General features: G+C 34.0%; 1 protein-coding gene across 1 annotated transcript in view; it reads right to left on the bottom strand.

Annotated features, from left to right (window-relative positions):
- The window catches only part of DNAH7 (dynein axonemal heavy chain 7), a 278,808-nt gene extending 257,079 nt beyond the window's left edge, over positions 1–21,729 (bottom strand). The window contains exons 1-4 of the mRNA XM_074302814.1: positions 21,270–21,729; positions 11,962–12,024; positions 4,692–4,794; positions 3,764–3,911 (exon numbers count right to left, since the gene is read on the bottom strand). Coding sequence (XP_074158915.1) covers positions 3,764–3,911; positions 4,692–4,794; positions 11,962–12,024; positions 21,270–21,284 — 329 coding nt within the window. The 5' untranslated portion in view covers positions 21,285–21,729. The remainder of the gene's footprint in view (positions 1–3,763; positions 3,912–4,691; positions 4,795–11,961; positions 12,025–21,269) is intronic.
- Between the last annotated feature and the right edge of the window lie 1,087 nt (positions 21,730–22,816).

Below are 22,816 nucleotides of genomic sequence, written 5' to 3'. Positions count from 1 at the left end.
ATTATTCAATAAATGATGGTGTAAGGCTGTCTGCAATAGGCAAAACTGCAGAAATTTGTCTTTTGTTATTTTCCTTGCTCATTTCTTTTTGACCTCACTCTCTCATCTATTCTAAAGAGGTTGAGAGGGACTTCTACTTTTTAAAATTAAGCTTTGCATATCACCTCATTTTCAGCACTCTAATTTGAGACATCACCAACCACAGCTAAGTACTCAAATTTGCTATTTCCTCTCTTGCCTCCTCCTTTTTCAATATTTCTTTTTTACTTCTAACTCCTTCCAAATACCATTATCACTATCTTCTATCCTCCCCCATCCAACTCATTTTCTCCCATTCTCTCACTGTTCTGATTTGGATGATAGAAGCAAAATTATAGGAACAGAAGAATACAAAATAAATTTAAAAGGGAGATATTATCCAGTAATTTGTTTCTCCTAAGTAAAGGAAGTTTGGGGGGTTTTTTTGTTTAGTTTTGTTTTTAGAGATTACATCAGAGATCTAAAGTTGGGATACATCTTAGAAGAAATATTAAATGCAATATGGGTCATATACAACCCATAATGCTCTTGACTGCATTGAAACCAAATGGGACATATCCAACAAAATAAACAAAAATACAACAAATAGCATTTTATTTAAAATCAGCCAATATGTTGCTTGCAGGGATCCTTATATAGAAATTAGCAGTTAATTGAATTTGTACTGATCAAAGTAATTTTACAAATATGGAAAATGAAGTCATGTTACACATCTCCCCATATCTAATAACTGTCAGATCTTTTAGATCCTACTTCCACAACAAGATATTCTTCAAATAGAGTTCTGTGCTTAAAAGCCTTTGGTATTAAGTATATTTAGCAACAAATTTTGTTCATTCTACCTTTCTATTCTTACATCACATTATCTTCCCCTATTATCCTTAATCTCATTCTATATTTCAGCCAAATTGTTTCACCTCCTTTTTCTCAAATTCAGCATTCTTTCTGCCATTCCTCTGCCTTTCCACAAATTGTGCATTCCATCTGCAGTATCATCCTTCATCTCGGCCTCTCAGAAATTTTTATTTTTCTTTAGTATAGATATAGATTCACCCTCCTAGGTGAAGCACTTCTGATTTCCTTCCCACTCTATAGCTGTTGATTTTTTTCTTCAAACTGATTTGTATCCATCTATCTCTGAATCTATTGTATCTCACCACTACATGTAAACTCTCAAAGTGAGGGATTATTTCATTTTTATCTTTGTATGCCTAAAACTTATCACAATGCCTTCCTTACAGTAAAATCCTAAGAAATATCTATTGAATTAAACTAAATAGAATACCTTAATAAAGTGATGAAACAGAAGCCGCAAATGCCCAGATTTCAAATTTGTCATTGTCATTTTTGCATGCACTTAGTTTGAATGATTTTTGAACTTAAAAAAAAAAAACCCTCATCAAAAATGATTTTGCTTACTTTTCTACCTCACTTTATCCTGCAGCTAACTTTGCCATCAAGAAGGCTCCTATATCTAGTATCAATATTATTGCTGGACAAAACTATTTAATCTCCTAAAGAGAACAAATTCATAACATTTTCAATACTATTTGCTAGAAATCTATATTTACATGACTTTTTTTGTTAAGGAATATAGTATCTTAATATTGCTGGCTTATTTGATAACATTCCAAACTTTCATTTTTGAGTAAAAATCTAATGTTATATACTTAGAAATTTAAAAATTTACTAGCAAAATGTCATACAAACTTTTCTTTGGAAATGTTTTTATATTAATTATCTCTCTTAATCCTGTTTTTAATCACAAATATTTATACAATATTATACATACATATATATGTATATGTATATATATATCTTTTTCTATCACCAAATGAGCCAAAAATAACAATTTAGTTGCATGTAAATTTTTAGAGAAAACAATAAATTCAGATTTTAATTCTTTACCATTCTCATTTTTCTTTTTTCTTTTCCTATAAGGTATTTCATCCTAGCTGGCTTTTTTCTTTTATATTTTTACATCCTTCAACATATTTAATTCCTTCAACATTTCCATTGTCCTGGTTTCTCTATGCCCAGGACCTTGACTTTTTTTTGTCTTTCTTCTACCCTTTCTTTCATAGCTAAAATCTGGTTAATGGTAGGACAGGAACTGCCAGAATCTAGAGATCAAATAAGAATTGAGCATAAGATTTTTGGGAAGTTTCAAGGAGCAGCTAGCACTAAGTAGTCCAGACTGGGAGTGTGTATCAGAGAAGTTTGTCAGTAGGATACAAGCATAGATTAAGCATCAAACAAGGAACAATTTCTTTCTTTTTTATTTTATTTATAATTTTTTGACAGTATATATGCATGAGTAAAATTTTTTTTATAACATTATCCCTTATATTCATTTTTCCACATTATCCCCTCCCTCCCTCTACTCCCCTCCCCCAATGACAGGCAATCCCATACATTTTACATATGTTACAATATAACCTAGATACAATACATGTGTGTAAATACCATTTTTTTGTTGCACATTTTTTGTATGCACATTTGTTGCATAAATAACCTGGGTAGATAGACAGTAATGCTAACAATTTACATTCACTTCCCAGTGTTCACAAGGAACAATTTCAATGATCTGAAAAAGACGTTTGTCACACATGATTTTTAAAATCATACTAAATAGATAGAAATTCCTGTTATATTTCATGTTTGATGACAGCACTCTATGTTTTTAAATTGTTGTCTTTATTCTCTAACCTCCTATACTGTAGTGCATGTCTTCATCTGGGTGTCAACAATATAAAGAGAATCTAACTCCGTGTTAGTTGAGAATCCATAAAAACACTGAAGTCAGTTAACATAAAAAAAATTTTTTTTAAACTACAAAAACATTTTAAACCTTTACCCTCTGCCAAAAATTTGGAAGTTCAAATCTTTAATAAAACGTTTTGAGTATTTTATAGCAATAAATTGCAATAAATTATCAAAAATTAATGTTGCTCATGTTCTTTTTGCCACTTGAAAGCATGATTATGGTGCCTCCAGTGTCCCATCTTGTCTTGTGCAAATATCCATTCCCATCTCTTTATCCTTTAAGTCAGAAAAATAACTGCAAGTGTAATGAGGTTCTGTGAAAAGTAACTATATCATACCACATAGTTTTACATGTGTAAATTGTGGCATGAGCCCTGACAAAATAGTCATTAGTCTTCAAGCTCAATACTTCTGAATTCTTTGATGTTAATAACTTCTAAGAGTCACAACAAATAATAAAGCAATAGTTAGGAAATATTCAGAAAAGGCTAAAGAGAAGGAACATCTATGCTGCTCTCTGAAAGCACATAAAATAGTCGTCCACTTAGCTGGGCCTTCTCACCTTGCTACTCTCTCCTTTGCCCATCAGCCTCAGTAGACAGGACCTCTAGGTGTTGAAGAAATCTGTGCTAGAATCTCCCATAAGCCTCAGTGACCACCACCAAAATCCCCATCATTCCACTCATCAACCAACACAGAGCACTGAGATATTTAGGGTATCTACATCTTTTTAGGAGCTTAACCATGACTTAGTGAGGTTTGAATAATGTCCTTACACTTTTAAATATATTTATTAATAAATAAATATTTTTTTAAAAAGCATGTAATGCTTTTATACATATAATATCTGATGGTAATGTATCCTTTGCATCCTTTGGTTTAAATCTTTAAAAACTCACTAAAGTTTTTGACTATTTTAACTCATAAAAACAAATTTATAATAATTCATGGGACTTACATAATGATGTTAACAAGAGCACTTCGAAAATGTTCACGTTCTTTACGGGGATTTTTGCCTTTTCCTTTTGAAGATGGTCCAGGAAGATTTTCATCAAAATGTTGTTCCCGTTTTTTGCCCTTTTTTGCAATATGCTCCCTGTAGTCCGCTTAAATATATACAAAGATGATTACTAAGACAATAATGATTCACACTTAAATATTCTAAATAAAATGCTATTTTTAAAAGTAATTAATAGTTTGATAATCTGTAAGAGAATACAAATAAGTCTTTTGCAATCATATTATATTACATTTTATTTTTTTCTTTTCATAATTAAAATCTTATCTATTGCAAGAAAAAGGTTATTTAAAGATGTATCAAAACTAATCATAACTTAAGATGAAGTCATAATGTACCCAATTTTCAACATAATCTTTTATGCTTAAAATCTCAGTTAAAACTTGTGAATAAAAATATATAAAACTATTTTAGTAAATATACAGAACCATACTTAATCATTACTTCTAGGTTTAATGATATTTGCTGAACAATAAGGCTCAAAATAATGGAAAATATTTTAATGAACTATAACTTTTAGAAAATTTTTACATTTTAAGTGAAATTCCTCTAAGAAAAACTTATCCTAATTTTTCATGCAGAGAATATTAAAATACATAAATTCTCAGAATGCTCTATTTGTGATGTGACTAAGTAGTATTATAATTCATCATAGTTTCTAAAATAACAGCCTTTGTGGTATTTATAACTATATAAAAATTAGTAGATATGTTCATTTAAGAGAAAACATTTAAATGGATTTTTTTCTATTAGAAAAAATGGCATGACTGTGACCCAACTTTATTGATTTACTGACCATATTTGCCATGATCTGTAAATTTTTCCTTGAAAATTTTCTCTAAATTTAAGTTAGAAATGAGGATCTTACCAGGAGATCGTTCATTTTTAATAGTGAAGTCTTCTTCATCTTCCTCGTCTACTCTCAATTGGAATGAAGGAGCTGCCTGTTGCCATTGGGGTTTGGAACTTATCTAAAAATAATGAATAAAGTCTTTAAGAGACAGTAGTATAATTATGAGTCTATTTAAATTTTTTCATGAAATCTGAGATGTTATTAATAATAAAGTATTTTCAAAAGTAATTTCAAAATAAGTGAAACTGATAGCGATACTAGAAGAAGAGAACAGACCAACAGATTGAATTATATATGTGAAAGTTCTAAGATACATTACCAAAATCACTGCAACTGGTCCACACAAGTAATCCTTTAGAGTCTAAAAAAGGAGTTTCAATAGCTAATATTTGTGTACATGGGTCCTTCATATTTTGCTACAAAAGTTCTAGAATTCCCCTAGCTACTATTGATCATGTTTACTCCATTCCTTAAGGGCAGTTAGGTGGTACAGGGAATAAAGTACTTGGCCTGGAGACTGGGAGACATCTTCCTGAATTCAAATATGGCTTCAGACACTTGCTGTATCATCCTGGATGAGTTACTTAACCCTGTTTGCCTCAGTTTCCCCATCTGTAAAATGAGTCAGAGAAGCAAATGACAAACCACTCCAGTATTTTTGCCAAGAAAAACACAAATAGGGATTACAAAAAAGTCTGAAATGACAGCACCAACAATAGGTTGAGAAATCCACTGTTCTCACTATTCCTACTGAATAAGAATAATCACAACAAAAGAATGGGTGGGCTGGGAAAGGAAAGAACAAGTACCCTAGAAGAAAGCAGACTTTAAAAGAAAATAAACAAGAGAAAATAATAATAATAAAAAAGAAAATACCACATGGAGAAGAATGCCTTTTTTAGGTTTTTCAGATTTTAAACTCCATTCAATCTACCAAAAACCAACCAAAATTGGCCTTGCTCTGACCCTTATACAAGATTAAGAAGGCAAAGAAAAGAATTCACCATTACTACCATTATCACTATCTGTCCCTTAAATATTATTTGCTAGAGGGAAACTCTTTCTCACCAATAAATACCATTTGCTGCAAATAGTATATTATACTACCTTATACCTGTATTATAAGAACTAACCCTTTTCTTCTACTAGGCACTGTGAATAATTAGGATAAGGAAAATAACTAAAGAATTCCACAAGAATAAAATCTTGTGACCCCAGAACAAATATATCATAAAATCTTAAATTAAATTTTCGGCCCTAAAATCAGGAGAATCTGAGTTCAAATCTGGTCTCAGACACTCAACAATTCCTAGCTGTATGAGCCTGAGCAAATCACTTAACCCCAATTGCCTCAGCAAAAATAAACAAACAAACAAATAAATAAATAAATAAAAATAATTAAATTAAATTTCAAAATAGTTCCTCATCTTGCCATTCCTAATTTCAGGGGCTCCTCAGAGCATAATCTGTATTTTCCTCTCAGCTTTTAACCTATTCATATATCATAGACATTCACTTTCCCTTTACACTCTTGCACAGGATTGAAAACTCAGGAAAAAATCAACATGTTGAGATAAACCTGAATTGACAGAGGGAGGGTGTCCAGGATTAAAGAGTGATTGTCCTATTAAAAATGTAATATTTTGCTGCTGTTTTTTAGCATAGGGCACCAAATTTTAAAAAGAAAACTGATTTAAAAAAAAGAAAAAAGAAAGAAAACTGATAATCTTGAGAACATATAGAAGAGGAAAACCAGGATGGCTTAGAGATTATTTTAAAGTAATGAAATTTACTTTAAATGATTGAAGATGTCCAGCTTTAAAAGGAAAATACTCAATGTAAACATGATAGCTGTTTTCAAATATTGAAGAGCTGTTATGTGTAGAGGAAATAAAATCATTCCAACTGGTCTTAAAGAAGAGACCATGTGGAATAATGGGTAAAACTCATAGCAAACTTGGATCTGATGTAAAAAAAACAGACAAAAAAAACCCTTCCTAAAGTTGAGAAATATTTAAAAGTGAAATGGGTAGACTTGTGCCATCATGGAGTTCCCTTCACTGGAGAGCTTAAGCAAAGTCTGGCATGTGATTGAAAGCATACTTGTTAAGGTATTAGTTGTGCTTGAGAGTTGTTGAGCTCCATTGATGAAATTATGTGATAGGGTTAGATTTATCGAGTATGATAGAGAGCAATATAAATGTGAGATAAAGCCAAAAAGATGAATAAAAAGATCAAAATTAAGCCCTCAAATCAAAGGAATTAGGAGACACCATATGCTTTATTCTTCATTTCAAATGTAGTTGCCCTTGGAGAAGATCAAAAATTTTAAATGAAACAAAACATCTTCAGTCATAACATTGTGTTAACATTAATATTCAAATAAATATCTAAGTTTTCAAATGACAGTAGTTTAAAAAAACTAAAGTGATATTTTCTTAAATTTCTATAGGTAAAGACTTTTGTATTGCTTTTAAATATTTGAAACTATGTACATTAGAGATTTTGATCATGTACATGTATTTCAAGATGCCAAATAAAAGCATCTTAGATTTCAAATCTATAGATAATTTTATTGATTAAAAATATTTGGGGAGGATATTATGTTTGAAATTTAAAAATTTTTTAAATTTTTGCATCTATTTAGTATATATATATATATATATATATATATATATATATATATATATATATATTATAGCTACTTATTTGTATAGTAGTTGTGTTCCTTCCAAAAAATGTAAGTTCCTTGAGGGAAAAGAATATTTGGTGATTCTTCTTGTTTTTAATCCTTAGAAAATGCAGAGAGCCTTGAACATGGGGCCTCTATTTTTTTCTCAATTACATACAAACAAAATTTTTTTGTTTCTTTCTAAATTTTGAGCACTATATTCTCTTCTTCCCTCATCTCCTACCTCCTTGACAAAGTGTACAATTTGATATAGATTACAAATGTACAGTCATGAAAAATATTTCCACATTCGAAGTGTTTTTCCAATGAGATATTTCACATTTGTTTCTATTTTTTTCATTTTTTTAAATTTTGTTTTACAGTTTTTTGGTGTCTTATGGAATCATTAGTTTCTACTTGCTCAATTCTATTTTTTAAGGTATTATTTTCTTCAAGTTTTTGTACCTTTTTTTTTTTTCATTTGGCCAATTCTATTTCTTAAATTGTTCTTTTCTTCAGTGAATTTTTGTGATCTCTTTTCCAATGTGGCTAATTCTGCTTTCTGAGGTGTTTTATCTTCAGTGGATTTTCATCTATCTTTTATCATTTATTCAATTTTTTGTGCCTCTTTTACTAAGCTGTTGATTCTATTTTCATAATTTTCCTGTATCACTCATTTCTTTCTCCAATTTTTTTCTTTACCTCTCTTATTTGATTTTAAAAAACTTTTTTGACCTCTTCCAGGAATTATTATGCAGCTGTTTTGACTTCCTTGTCTTCTGAATTTGTGTCTTTATCTTCTCTGTCACCATAATTAACTTTCTATGGTCAAATTATTTTCTTGTTTGCCCATTTTCCAGTTTATTTCTAAATTTTTGACTTAATGTTAAAGTTGGGCCCTAAACTTCAGGACTTTTATGTTGCTATTTTCAGAGCTAGTTCTACAAGTTTTTGTTTGTAGGGATGATCAAGGGAGAGGTATGGTCACTGCTCTTCCAGTCTGTTTTCGGGTCTTTATCCAAGAAAGGACCTTGTTCTCCTATAATCACCAGTTCTAGCACTCCTCCTGTACCTAGGATTTTGACGAGGTTCCTCACACTCCTTCAGTCACAATTGCTAGTGTTTCCCTCTGTCTTAGAATTGATACAATGTCCTTATTCCCCCATGAGTAACAACAAGTACTTCTGTCTCATAACTTCAATCCAGGACCCTTGCTTGCTTCTCTGTAGCCACAAGTGCTATCATTCCTTTTGGCCTGGGACTTCAATTGGGAACTATGTATGGGCAATGCAACAGGATAAGGAACCCAGCACTAGCTAAGGACCCCTGCAATCTCCTTACTGAGTTGTCCAACACCTCTCCCAGTCCTTGGGATGAAAGCTTCCAAATGCAACCACCTTAAAGTCAGCTTCAGGCTTCCTGGGGGCATAGCCTGTGCTGTGCTTCTGCCTTGTGTTCCAAGCCCATTAAACCACCACCATAATGAGACAGACCTTTCCCAGTGACCTCTTAAGTTGTTTGAACCAGAAAATTTCTTTACTCAACCTTTTGTTTGCTCTGCCACTCCAGTATTTAATTTGAGGCTATAGTTTAGTTTGGAGGAGAATTTGGGAGAGCTCAATTGAGGGCTTCTCTTATCTACCATCTTGGTTCTATCTCCAACATGCCCACTTTGAGTATTCTCTTTTCCTACCTTTCCAGTCCACTAATCATAGACTCTCTGATTCAGTGACACTGACCCACATGTTATTTCTTTTTCCTAAGACACTCTAAATACTACCACATCTTTTCATTAATTGTAACCAATAACTACATGTCTGCCCTTCTTCCTTCTGTCTACATGGGGAAATGATACACTTATATGTGGGTTCTCTTCTTAAAAGAATATAAATTTTGATTGCTTAAACTCATAAGATATCTTGGGGTTAGTGGCTAGATTTTTTTTCCTCTTCCCTACTTCTTTATTCAATTTTTTAAAATAAAAACTAGAACAATCAACTCTTCTGTCCCATGTAATTTCATTTGATTCCTTGAAATAGAGCTCTAGAAAACAAGACTTTGAGCCCATCAGATTAAAATGGAAATACTTAACTATTTCTTTAAGCCCAAATCACACTGGCTCTCACTGACTGGCCAATAATAGCTTCCAGTCCAAGACTCAATTGGTCATTGAGTTTTAATGCATCCAAGTGAGTGTAAATAGCAATTGTTTCTATTCTCGACAGAAACCCTGAAGACCTTCCCCCCAGACTGATTTTTTTTTTTCTGAGTAAGCAAACTAAGCCATCTTTTGCCTAATTCCTTATCTAGCCTAAATCACTGAATATATATTGTCTCACATCTGGGAAAGACTTTAGCTTAAAAAGGCCAAAGTCTTTCTCTGCATCTGAGACCATCTCTAGTTATTCTGAACTCTGTCTTGCCACTAGATCCAGATAACTAAAGTAGAAAATGAAGCTGATGCTTTTGCATAGCCCTATTTCACTTAAATCTAATTCATTTGCAAGTCAAAATATGATCTTCCTGATGTCATTGATTCTTTTTGAAAAACAAAAGACAAAAAATAACCGTCACCAAACCCTGAAATTCCCTCCCAGAAATCTTTATTTCTTGGCTTCCTTAACTTATCTGAATCTCAACTAAAATCCTACCTTATATGAGAAGCCTTTCCTCCAAACCCTCAAGAATAATGCCTTTCCTCTGTAATTACCTCCAATTGTCCCTTAATATATCTTGTTTAGACATCACTGTGTACATATTATCTTTCCTTCAATGAAACTCCTCTTATGAGTTTCTTTAGGCCAGAGACTATTTTTGCCTTTCTTTGTAGCATCAAAATTTAGCAATGTCATCTATAGTACTCTCATTTTAAAAAAAATGCCAGTTGACTTTACATGTTCAAAGTCACAAATATGGCTGGCAGCTTTTCAACCTATTAACATTTATTAATTCTTTACTATGAACCAGATATTATACTAAGCACTGGAAATTGTAATTTGTTGTTATTGTTTGCTGTTTGTCCTTCATTCTGGAAGAGGACCAATGACATCAGGAAAGTGATGTCCTGACTTGCAAGAGAATTGTATTTAAGTGAGGCAGGGCATGCAAAGTAACCAGAGATTCCAAAGGAACCAAAAGGCAGTCCATGCCTTCAAAGAGTTCACCATCTACTCAAGAAGACACTAAACAAACGTATATATGTAATTGTTTATATATGTATATTTGCAAATGTTTTTATATTTATATTTATATATTGAAACACACACTATGGAAAAAGGAAAAATAGGAAATAATGAAAAGATTGTTAAGTACTAAAATTAAGAGATGTTGGAAAAGGCTTCTTATATGGTGGTATCAAATTAAAATAGAAATGAGAGACTATTAAACTATATATAAGGATTCCTGCAGGCTGCATATTGACTTAGAAAATCACAAACCACATGTTAACATTTTTTATATTCAATTGTATTTTTATTTATTTTATAAAATACTTCCCGATTACATTTTAATCTGGTTACTGGAGATGGGGCATAGAGAGCAGGAAGCAGTTTGACACTTCTAAAGAAGATGGGACTTTATTTGGGATTTAAAGGATGCCTGAGATAATAATAAGAGGATATGATGAAAGAGAACATTTCAATTTGGGGACAGCCAGTAGAGTCTCAGAGTCCTGATTTTTAATCTGATGCTCTTTTGACTATTTGCCCCTATCAAAAAAAAATTATATTTGGAATGGACAAAGCTTTGTGAAGTTTTGTGGGATGGCCTGTTTAGATTTGTGATGAAATTACTGTGGGGTTCCAGAGAGTGTAGAAACTGACTCCCATTGCAGATTTGGTCAACAAAAATGAAGTATTTAATATGTACCAGGTACTATGTTAATCATTAGAGATATTAAAAAGGCCAAAAAATAATTAGAGATATAAAAAAGGCAAAAACAGTAATTTCTCAGCAGTTTATAGTTTGAGAGAGAGTTGCTAGAACACTGATTTGCCTTGAGTCATATAACTAGTATGTCATAAACAGGACTTAGACCTGAGTTTCCTGATTCCCAGGCCACCTATCTACCCACTCTGTCATGTGTAATGTTTTATGCATAGTTACTATTTCAGATAGAATATTTAATTAACCCCATTTCCTAAACCTTCTGAGGAATTAGGTTTTCGTAATTTTTTCTCAAGAAATTTGAAATATATAATTTCTTTAAAAGCTAATTTAGTATGAAGTGATTCAGGCCAATTCTAACAAATTTATGATGGAGAGGCATCTGCATCCAGAAAGAGAACTTTGGGGACTGAATGTGGATCACAGTATAGTATTTTCACCTATTTTTTTTGTTGTTTGCTTGCTTTTTGTTTTATTTCTCATTTTCTCTCCTTTCTGATCTGATTTTTCTTGGGCAGCATAAAAATTGTGGAAATATGTATAAAAGAATTGTAATACATGTTTAACATATATTGGATTACTTGCTGTCTAAGGGAGGGGGGGAAAGTAAAAAGCTAAAACAAAAGCTAATGAAGTTGTTTTCTTAATTGAGAATCTCTGAGCTTATTTCAAATTTGAAAACTTATTATCAATATTGAAGAAAATATATAAGAAAAACATGCAAATTACCGGTGCCAACTGTGGCAAAAATTTGGTTGGTGTTTTGCTTCTTTCTTTACCTGGTGTTTTCTCCTATAGGGGAAATAAAGAAAACCAAAATTGTTTAGTATGAAAATAATAAAGTCATAGGTCAATTATACAAATGTATAGTGTCTTCTAATTTAATATCCAGTATCCATTATATACACTTCCTTTAGAGAAGAAGGAATCTAAAAGCATAACCAAGGCCAATCTTATGCATTTTTTTTTTTTTTTTTTTACAAATCCAGTTTGTCTTAGGAAAGCTCAATCCTTGGGCCCCTTATTTTTCAGTGGTGGTCTTTTAACACCTGACCTACTTTGGTAGGTCATCCTATGGGATGACTTGCCTTAAAGGTTTATCTAGGAGCATTTCCTACCCAAAATACCTATGTACAGCCCAGAACCTCTGCCATTTTCATTTTGCCCTGAGCAATCATTAATTGCAATACCTAGAAGGCTCCATCTAGGAACTCTTTACCTTCCTTAGTGACACTTATACTTTCAGCTTGATCTTCTCTCACCAATTAAACTTATTTGTCCTAAATTTCTTCCCATTCTTTATAAACCCAATGTGATCATTTACCATCTTGTGAATTACTTTATATAAATGGGACCACTTAATTTTGTGGGAGTAAAGATGAAAACTTCATCAAACAAGAACAAAAATAAAAGATAACCTGGAAATTCCATGATAGAGATCATGACTTCAGCTCTATTTTCCTAGCCAGTTGAACATCTCCCTACTGGATGTTCTACCTTCATCTCAGGTTCAATGTGTCTAAATCCAAACGCTTTATCCAAATCACAAATCCAAAACACATTAAAGGCTCAGTCTTTTGTGACTACTCAATTTCTCTCATACCTCACATTCAGTCAGTTATCTCAACTATAGATCTTCAAAATATTACTCAAATTTGTGCTCTTTCCAGTTTTATTACTATTAACCCATTTTAAGCCTTTAATATCATTTGGAATACTTTAACGGTCTCCTAATTGGTCTCTCCCTTCCATAACCTATTTTTTACTACCTTCAGGATAATCTTCCTAACATATCATCCCATCCTCCTTCAAAAATATTCAATTGCTTCTCTGAATCAGACAATAAAATATTAACTTCTAAACCCAGAAGTCAAGGCTCTACAAAATTCAACTCATTTAAACAAACATTTATTAAGTATTTATACCATAAATCACTATTGATCAGAGAAATACAAATTAAGACAACTCTGAGATACCACTACACACCTGTCAGATTGGTTAAGATGACAGGAACAAATAATGATGAATGTTGGAGGGGCTGTGGGAAAACTGGGACACTGATGCATTGTTGGTGGAGTTGTGAAAGAATCCAACTATTCTGGAAAGCAATTTGGAACTATGCCCAAAAAGTTATCAAACTGTGCATACCCTTTGATCCAGCAGTGCTACTACTGGGCTTATATCCCAAAGAAACACTAAAGAGGGGAAAGGGACCAGTATGTGCCAAAATGTTTGTGGCAGCTCTTTTTGTAGTGGCTAGAAACTGGAAGATGAATGGATGTCCATCACCTGGAGAATGGTTGGGTAAATTATGGTATATGAATGTTATGGAATATTATTGTTATGTAAGAAATGACCAACTGGATGAATACTGAAAGGCTTGGAGAAACTTACATCTACTGATGTAAGTGAAATGAGCAGAACCAGAAGATCATTATACACTTCATCAATGAGGATGTATTCTGACAAGTTGTATAGGATGATTATTTTCATATAATCAATATTCATACTTTACTTTTATTAATAAGTCAATGCTATAAAACAGCAATATAAAGAATATCTAATCCAGTTCCACTTGAGCAATGATGAACAGAATCAGCTACACCCAGAGAAGGAACACTGGGAACTAAGTGTAAACTTTTGCATTTTTTGTTTTTCTCCCCAGGTTATTTTTACCTTCTGAATCCAATTCTTCCTTTGCAACAACAACAACAACAACAACAAAAAATTTGGTTCTGCACACATATATTGTGTCTAGGATATACTATAACATATTTAATATGTATGGGAATGCCTGCCATCTAGGACAGGGGGTGGAGAGAAGGAGGGGAAAATTCGGAACAGAAGGGAATACAAGGGATAATGTTGTAAAAAAAATTACCTATGCATATGTACTTTCAAAAAATGTTATAATTATAAAATTAATTTTAAAAAAGTATTTATACCATCTAAGATATTGTACTGTTTTAGGGATAGAATGACAAAAATGAAAGTTTTTTTTCTTTAGTGGAGTTTATTCAGTTCCTATGTTTTCAAATAAACATTTCAATTTTATCTCATCCTATTTCACCATGTGAATTCTATCCTAATCAAACCAGATGACTTTTGTTGTTGTTCAGTCATTTTAATTGTATCTGGTTCTTTATGACCTCATTTGAGGTTTTGATGTTTTTGTTTTGGGGTTTTTTTGTTTGGTTTTTGTTTTTTTTGGCTAAGATATTGGAGTGGTTTGCTACTTCCTTCTCTGGAGCAAAGGTCAAGTGACATGTGAGCTTGGATGTTCCTGAGGCTGGATTTGAATTCAGGCCTTCTTGTCTCCAAGTCTAGGGCTCTATCCACTAGGCAACTTAACTGTCATTTGCTAATCATATCTTGTCCTAAATTTACTATGTTGGTGTCTTCCCTATCCTCATATAAAGAAAAGTTGTGGTTTTTTTTCCTTATAGCTCAAGTCTGTTGAAATTATTTCCTTTTTTCAGTCCTCAGATTACATAGTATCTCTTGTATTAAGTCCTTATTAATTCCAGCAGGTATAAGAATTTTAACCTCTTCAAAATCTTTTATACTTCTTCATTATAATTTACTAATCACAATTCTTGTTCACCAGTTCTCACTTGGGTCAAATGCTATAGCTTCCTAGGATTACAAAATCATAATTGGTCTCTCTATATCCTGTCTCTTCCATATCCAAACTACCTTTGACATCTCAGTATCAAAGTGTAATTCCCGAAGCACATTTCTGACCATGTCACTCCCCTACTCAAGAATTAGTGGCCTTGTATTGCCACTAAATAAATAAGATAAAATTCAAATTGTTCTGGCTTTAGCATTTAAAGTTCTTTAAGGCTCCAGTCTATCTTTCCAAACTTATTTTATATTACACCCTTTCACACACTCTACAACCAGACAAACTGATCTTTGAGCTCTCTCACACATGAGATCCAAGAACTCCCCTTTCTGTGTCTCGGTACTACAGTTTCTCATGTCTGGAATTAGATCTCTCTTAAAAATCTTAACTTCCCATAAAGTTCAATTCAATATTGCCTCCCACCTTAGAAGTCTTGCCTCAACCTCCCAGTCTAGTCCCTCTCTCCTTTCCTTCCCAAACTGCCTTATAATTGACCAACTGAATCTTGGTCTGGGACCTATTATTGGCCAAACAATGAGAGCCAGAGTGATTTGGGTTTAAGGCATGGTCCTTAAAAAAGAAATATAGGTCCTAAGAAATTAAAAAAAAAAAAAACAAAAAACTATTTACATTCCTTTGGGCTGAACACCCACAGGTAAAGGTATGATTTCCTATGAAGAAAGGAAGGGAAAGGAAAGGAAGAAGAAAAGAGAAATGAAAGAAAGGCAAGGGAAGGGAAAAGAATGGGAAAAGGGAAGGCATGAGAAGGGAAAGAAAGGAAAGAGAAGGGAAGGGAAGAGAAGGAAAGGGAAGGAAAAGAAAGAGAAAGGAGGTAGAAAGGAAGGTCGATAGGAAGGAAGGAAGGGAGAGAGGGAGGGAGGGAGGAAGAAAGAAGGGAATTTCATGATCTCTTCATGAACAAAGAACACATAACAACTGCCTTATAATTACTTTACATTTAGTTGTATACAGGTTGTTTTCCCCAACAGAGTGCAAGCTCCCCAATTATAGGAACTTTCATTTTTGTCTTCATATCCCCAGGACCTAGCACACAGTAGGTGCTGAATAAATACTTGTATTTATGTCTTGATTGATTATCACATATGACTATACCTAGAATTCTCTTCTGCACCTAAAAATGACATATTATATTATAATTACTTTCAAAAACCAGTGTACAATAGTGTGAAAGAACCAATTCTGCCATTTGCATGTAAGACAACCACTTCATTTTTATGTGAGAATCATTATACCTATAGCATAGTTGAATTGGATGCTACAATTTATGTAACTCAATTGGAAAAAAACTAGAAATTGTGACCCCTTATCAATATTCTGCATGATCCTCAAGACAGTTGTATAGGATGACTATTTTCATATAATCAATATTCATACTTTACTTTTATTAATAAGTCAATGCTATAAAACAGCAATTTTTAGATTATGAAGTACACACACATTTAGAAAATAGTACAAAGTAACCTTCTAAAGGGCAAGCAATATTTCGTTTTTGTCCCCAGTATCTAGCCTTTATATAATTGGCTCTCAATAAATGTTTGCTGAAGTAGACTTAATGTAAAAAGCAAGTTCTAAAATATTTAAGGTTCTAGAACCATAGTAAATTGACATTTTGAATGCCATCTAGTCCAACCCCTTCCTTTTATAGATGAGAAAACTAAGGCCCAAAGTCATACAGATCTTGATGATAGAGCCTAGTCAAGCCATAGTAGTTATTATCATAATTTTATGACAATTAACAAACTGTATGAAACTCATTGAAAAATGTTTATCTTTAAAACTGAGAGAACTGCAATTAAGACCTAAAATGTCTGATTTGGTTTATATTTTAAAATTAATATTAAAATGAAAACAGCTGCATGTTGTTTATATTTCTTTTTAAATATCCTACTAAAAAGAATTGAAAGTATACTTTCCTATTCTTGATGATGCCATCTCAGGTTAAACTTTCCACTAATGAGAAGAATATATTAAATTTTCCTTCAACAAAAATGCTTTTACCACTGTTCACATTTTCAAACAGAATGAATATATAAGTAAATTTCAAACAAAAAGCACATTTCATTTTCTGAAGTTAAATCCATTCTGTTTACTAAGGCATAATTTATTCTTTTCTGAAAGAAAGGAAAACTGGTCTAGATTATTATAAACAAAATAATTAATTTTTATTATTATAATCATCATATATACATTATATAACATATATTTTTATAATTATAAACAAAATAAATGCCCAGAGATCATTAAAAATCACATTTCAACTAAAATGGTGTGAGAATGCCCTCTACTGTTTTAAAAAAATAATAGCATATCATTTTGTAGGTTCATACCAGTTCCTCTCAGAAGAATATCCTAACAAAAGATAATTCAGTATTATGTGTTAAGTGTTAGGGGATTTCTCCCTTTATCATCACAATATTCACAAAAATGAAATGGAAACATTTCTGAAATTAAATATTTAGAGTTAGTCAAATGAAGAAAAAGAGATTAATGACATTTTCAAGATCACCCAGTGGCAGAGCTCAGCTGATGCTCAAGTGGTATCATACACAACCCATTCTAGGAAAGTATCCAAAGTTTTTAAAAGCTTCTCAGCTGGCATAGCTTTTGAGAACCTAGGCTCCCTTCCATGGCATGATGAAGCAAAAGAGTAATGGAGTTTTACTTTAATTGCAAATTTTAAAAATGTATTAGCTTGTAGGTGTTTTTAAAAATCTTCACTTTCTCCTACATCCTACTCCTCCACAATTGGAAAAGGTCATTTTATCAGTGTTCTCAAAAATATTTGGTTGTGATCAATCAATAAAAGCATTTATAAATGCTTACTATTTTCCATGTACACTACTAAAGACCAAGGATATAAAGTTAAAAAAAACCCAGTCAAAGAGCTCATAATCTTTGTGGGGGTGGGGATACTATGTGCATCAATAGGTACATACAAGATCTATACAAGTAATCTCAAGAGGGATAAGGTGGGGGGACTAGGAAAGGCCTCCTGGAGAAATGGTATTTGAGCTGAGACTTTAAGGGAAACAAAAAAACTAGGTGACAAGGATGTTAAGATGAGCCTTCCAGGTATAGGACACTATTCAATGGCACAAAAAAGTTATGGAGAATTTTGAGGAATGACAAGTAGACCAGTGTAGCTGAATTGTTGAGGGCATAAAGGGGAATAAAATGTTAAATACACACACACACACACAAACACACAAGTACACACACACACACATACACAAAGAGTTAGGTTATAATGAAATTCAAATGCTAGAGAAATCTCTATTTGAACTTGGAGATACTATGGAGCTCTTGTCTCTTTTGGTAGCTGAAGTGGAGAATGGATTATAGCTGAGAAAGATGAGACATGTAGGCTAGGTTGGAAGACTATTGCCATAGTACAGACAATAGATAATAACAGTAATGCAAGAAAAATTCAATTATTAGAAAATTCTCAAACAGAAAAAGCAATTAATGAAATCCACTAATCGACTATACAATTAACATTTATTAGTTATCCACAGAGTGCAAAGTACTGGAAATAAAAAGACAAAAATGAAAAAGTCCCTTCCCTCAATAAGTTTACATTTTAGTGTAAATTCTTATTTAAAAATAATCTACTTGTGATTAAAAGTATGTGATTTTACATTCAAACCATATGGGTACTTTTTACACTGCTCAAGTTCACAATGTCTCTATCTACCCAGTAGATAGTCTTGGATATTTGATCTGACCAAAAAGGCATCAACTTATTGTTTGCAACCTGGAATTTGGACTCTTCAAATTTATCTTATTTGTCCTTAGACAATAAGCATATACATCATCATTTGGCTCAGTAGAGTCTGCTGGACTATCAAAGGTGTGCTCTGATGAGAATCTAGCAGCCAGGATAGCACCGACACCCCATACGATGAAATATCAGAGTAAATGGAGATTTTGCTAAATGATATGTTACTAGATAAGTAAACCAACATTCTATCATTTTTCATCAAAAATTCACAATCTAATGAATACAAGTCAAATTTTAAATAAATATTACCTTAGGTTCTGATAGAAATGAAGCATGAAGCTTTATAGGTAATTATAGATTACAAATACCCAAAAGTATAAAGTTGCCCAATTTATAAAAAGATGATTATATGGCATCAACAGAGTTTCTAAAGTAAAGCAAGTTGCTAGGCATTATTATAGAAACTCTGTTTAATTTGCATGATTATGATGGTTATGATTCACTTTTTATAGGGAGTCATTTCATAGGTCAATCAATTACTCCACTGAATTTAAAGTAAGTTTTATGATAGTACTACTGCTTGATACCATAACCTGATGAAAATCTGTCTCAACCAAAGAATGAAGTCCTTGAAAGCCACAGGGAGAATTTAAGTGACATTATACAAAGTGGATGAGGATATCTGGTCATTCCTCAGTGAGTGGTAACCCAGGGGAGAGCAAATCCAGCCAAAGTCCTGACCCTTGGACTCTTCTATCAACTCCATCCTATCAGGAGGAAGACTTTATGAACTTCAAAGGGTCTGAGGATTTAACTTTTTCATCATCATTCCAGGAATATTTGAAAGGTGATTTCTTTCATTTGGCAGCAATGTAGATTTAAGGAGCCAAAAACATACTGGACACATTGAGAAAAGCAGATTTGGGGTAGTAAAATTACAACTTGTCAAAGGAGAACTTCTCAACTACCCTCCTTCCATTGTTCCACCCAAACAGTAGAAAAGGACTTCCTCCAGCTTTGTGAGTCATCACTTCTCTACCAATGGGCTTGCTAAGCTTTCATCCTGGACTCTAGATACCTGTGATGGAGACTATACCCAGTTTGGGGAGATATATTATATCAATTATATCACTCTGGTACACCTCCATTTCTAAAAGCTCACCCTAACTGACTAATTGAAATCAATGGGGGAAATTTTGGAAGTTTATGTGCTCCAGCATTGGGTAACTTCTCCATGGGCTTATTTTTCAGGGTTATTTTGTGAATCTCAAGAGGCAAGTTAATAGCTGAATTCTGGGGACCCAATCTATTAGTGTGAGTAAGGGTCAGAGAGTAGCTCCAAAACATGTTCTACAGATATATTGATTTCTATTTGGCAACAACTATGCTTAAATAAAATATAGGAAAGAAAAGGATGGGACTAGATGAAGAAGAATTGTAGATCATCGTAGTATGGTTGAAGTGTCCTGGCTTCTGAATTAGGACACTTGGATTATAATTCAGTTTCTAGTGAATGTACAGCAGGTACACTTCTAGCAGCTAGGAATATAGAGAGCTTAAAGTCTAACTGATGGTGAGATACTTTTCCTCCTTTAGACCCTAAGTTTCTCATTTGTATACTGAAGGGTCTGGACTAGATATGCCCAAAGGCTATCTTTTGATATTTTTTTATTCAAATAATATTTACAGATAGAATGTAAAATTCTTGAAAGCTGAGCCCATTTCTTTTTTTTTTTTTTCTTATTTTTCTTTTTCTTTTTTATATCCCCAGCACTTGGCACAAAGGTGCTTAAAAATGCTTGTTAATTAATTAATGTGATCTTCAGTCAAAGGTAAGGATATTGGCACTAGAAGGTTGAACTTGCAGAATATTAAGGGAAAGAAAAATCTAAAATAATGGAATAATTTTGCTTTGTGGAATTCTGGCAAACAATGGGAATCCAATATTCATTGGGTAGGGTTTGTGGTGCAGTGGTCTGAGGCCAGATGGAAGAAGGTGACATTAAAGAGGGGTGAAAAAGAATAGTCCTTTAATCACTGAATAGGTATCTCTTCAAACCGAGACCCAGGAAAAACCTTAGCTTAAAAAAGCCAATGTTACCCACTACACAGAAGGTTGCCATCAGTGACTTGCCACTGGACTCTGGTAATTCTGGGAAAATGATGATTTTTGCACAGCTCTGTCTCACTTAAGTCCAATTCACCTGAAGATCACCTTGTTGATGATATCCCTGGTCCTCTTCGAGAAGAGGGACAATGAGAAAAGGGAGTGAGAGAGAAGTGGCTGATCCCGACACTTTTCCGTGTCAACCCATATAAGTTCTCTCTGGATCCCAGTTTGTTCATTTGTAAAATGGGTTTCAAGCAGCATGGTGGACTCGAATCAGGAACATCTGGATTCCAATCCTGTCCCAGACACTAACATTATCTGTGAATGACTGGACACCTTCCCTGGGCTCGCTTGCTTCCTCTGTACAATGAGGGGGGCACTCTAAAACCTGTAGAGGCACGACCTATGCTCCCTCCAGCTCGAGGGGAGTGCCAAGACTAGCTGAGCTCCCCGCTGCCCACCTTGGGACGCCACACTTTGGAACCCTCGGGTCCCGCGACTGGAGTTCATGGGGTAGGTAAGATCACTCCCCAGCGTAATCCGCTTGCCCATCTCACCTTATCTTTGCTCATGGTCAACGAGGAAGCCCTGGGGGGCTGGCAAGAGGCGGGGAGGAGAAGGAAGAGCAGAAGGAGAAGCGCGGAAGAGCGGCTGAAAGGTCGCTCCCTCCAGAGGCACTCAAGAGACGAGACCGAGACCGAGACCGAAACCGAGACCGAGACCTAGAAGGGGACTCAGACGACCCGCCAAAGAACTCTGCTCGCTAGCAGTGTTGTGGCTGGAGCTGGACCGTTGCTAAGAAACATCCCGACTCTGGCGTTGGCTGGGTGGGGGGAAGAGCGCGTGCGCCCCCGCCTTTCAGAATCTTCCCGGGGCGGGGGCTAAAGAGACTACCCAAGTGATGGGGAGTCGGGAAGTTCCCAAGTTCAAAACCAGTCTCAGTCACTTAAAACCCTAGTGCAAGTTACTGCATCTCAACTTCCTCATCTGCAAAATGGGGATGATAATAATAATAATTTCTGTACGGAACCCCAACAACTCCCTCCTCCTCTTACTACACCCCACACGCCTAGCGTGCCCAGATCTCTTCTGTGGCAGCCTCTTCCAGCTTCCTCTGCTACAAGGAGGCCCTTAGGGGACTGATGGAATGAGAAAACTGCGATAAAAATCTCCATAGGGTGTGTTTCAGCTATGTAGCTCAAGCTTGCAATGACTTAGGAAGGTTAGGGTAGGCAGACTTTGGATTCGTTTATGCCTTCCGTTCCCTTTTCATGTTCCAAAAACTGACTCTGAAATCTTTTCAAAGGATCATAAAGCAAGCTGGAAAGATGAGGAAGATGAATCCTAGGAAGTTTAAGCAGCTCCCCAGGACTGAGCATCAGAGGTGGGTCTTGAAATCAGATCAAACTCCCTAGCCAGTGATTTTTCCATTGTGTCATGCTCATGACTCTTAAAACACAGAATGTTAATAAACTTGCATCATTTCCCCTTCACTTGGTCTCCCAAATATGTGTTTTCTGGATTTTCTTATTTTGCTTGGTTTCTCTGTATATTGATGGGGGCCATTCATACCTAACTTTTCCCTTAGCTCTGGCTACTTAACTGGTCACAGGGCTTGAATGAGATGGGAATCAAAAATTCCATTCATTCTGATGAATTGGAGAACACCAGGCTCCTGATTCCTAAGAACTTTCATGTCTTACCATGAGCTCTGAAGTCCCACATTATCATCTGTTACCTATACAACCTAAGAATCAATGAATCTTTCCCCATGCTCTACACCTGAACTTCCTTTTATGTGTTGCATTGATTAATGAGATTATGGAGGTTTGCTATTTCTATTGGTAAACCTAGAGTTAGAAGTCTTTCATCTCATCAGAAGGGAATTTTTGACAATTATCTCATCCAAGTCCTGTGACTACAAGTAATTCTGTCATTCAAATTATGCTGTTCATATTGTTACAATTTATTATTGTTGTTATTATTTTTAATTCTCAGTGTCTAGGGTAGCTTTCCACACTAAGCCTGATACATCACTAACTCACTATTTATGAAATCTTTTCTTATGGAACTTTTGTACCAAATAATATTATGTTTGTTGTTA

This window comes from Sminthopsis crassicaudata, chromosome 3 (genome assembly GCF_048593235.1).
Source record: "Sminthopsis crassicaudata isolate SCR6 chromosome 3, ASM4859323v1, whole genome shotgun sequence".
Lineage (NCBI taxonomy): Eukaryota > Metazoa > Chordata > Mammalia > Dasyuromorphia > Dasyuridae > Sminthopsis > Sminthopsis crassicaudata.
Note: the sequence above shows the minus strand (reverse complement) of the source record. Positions and strands in the feature narration are given on the sequence as shown.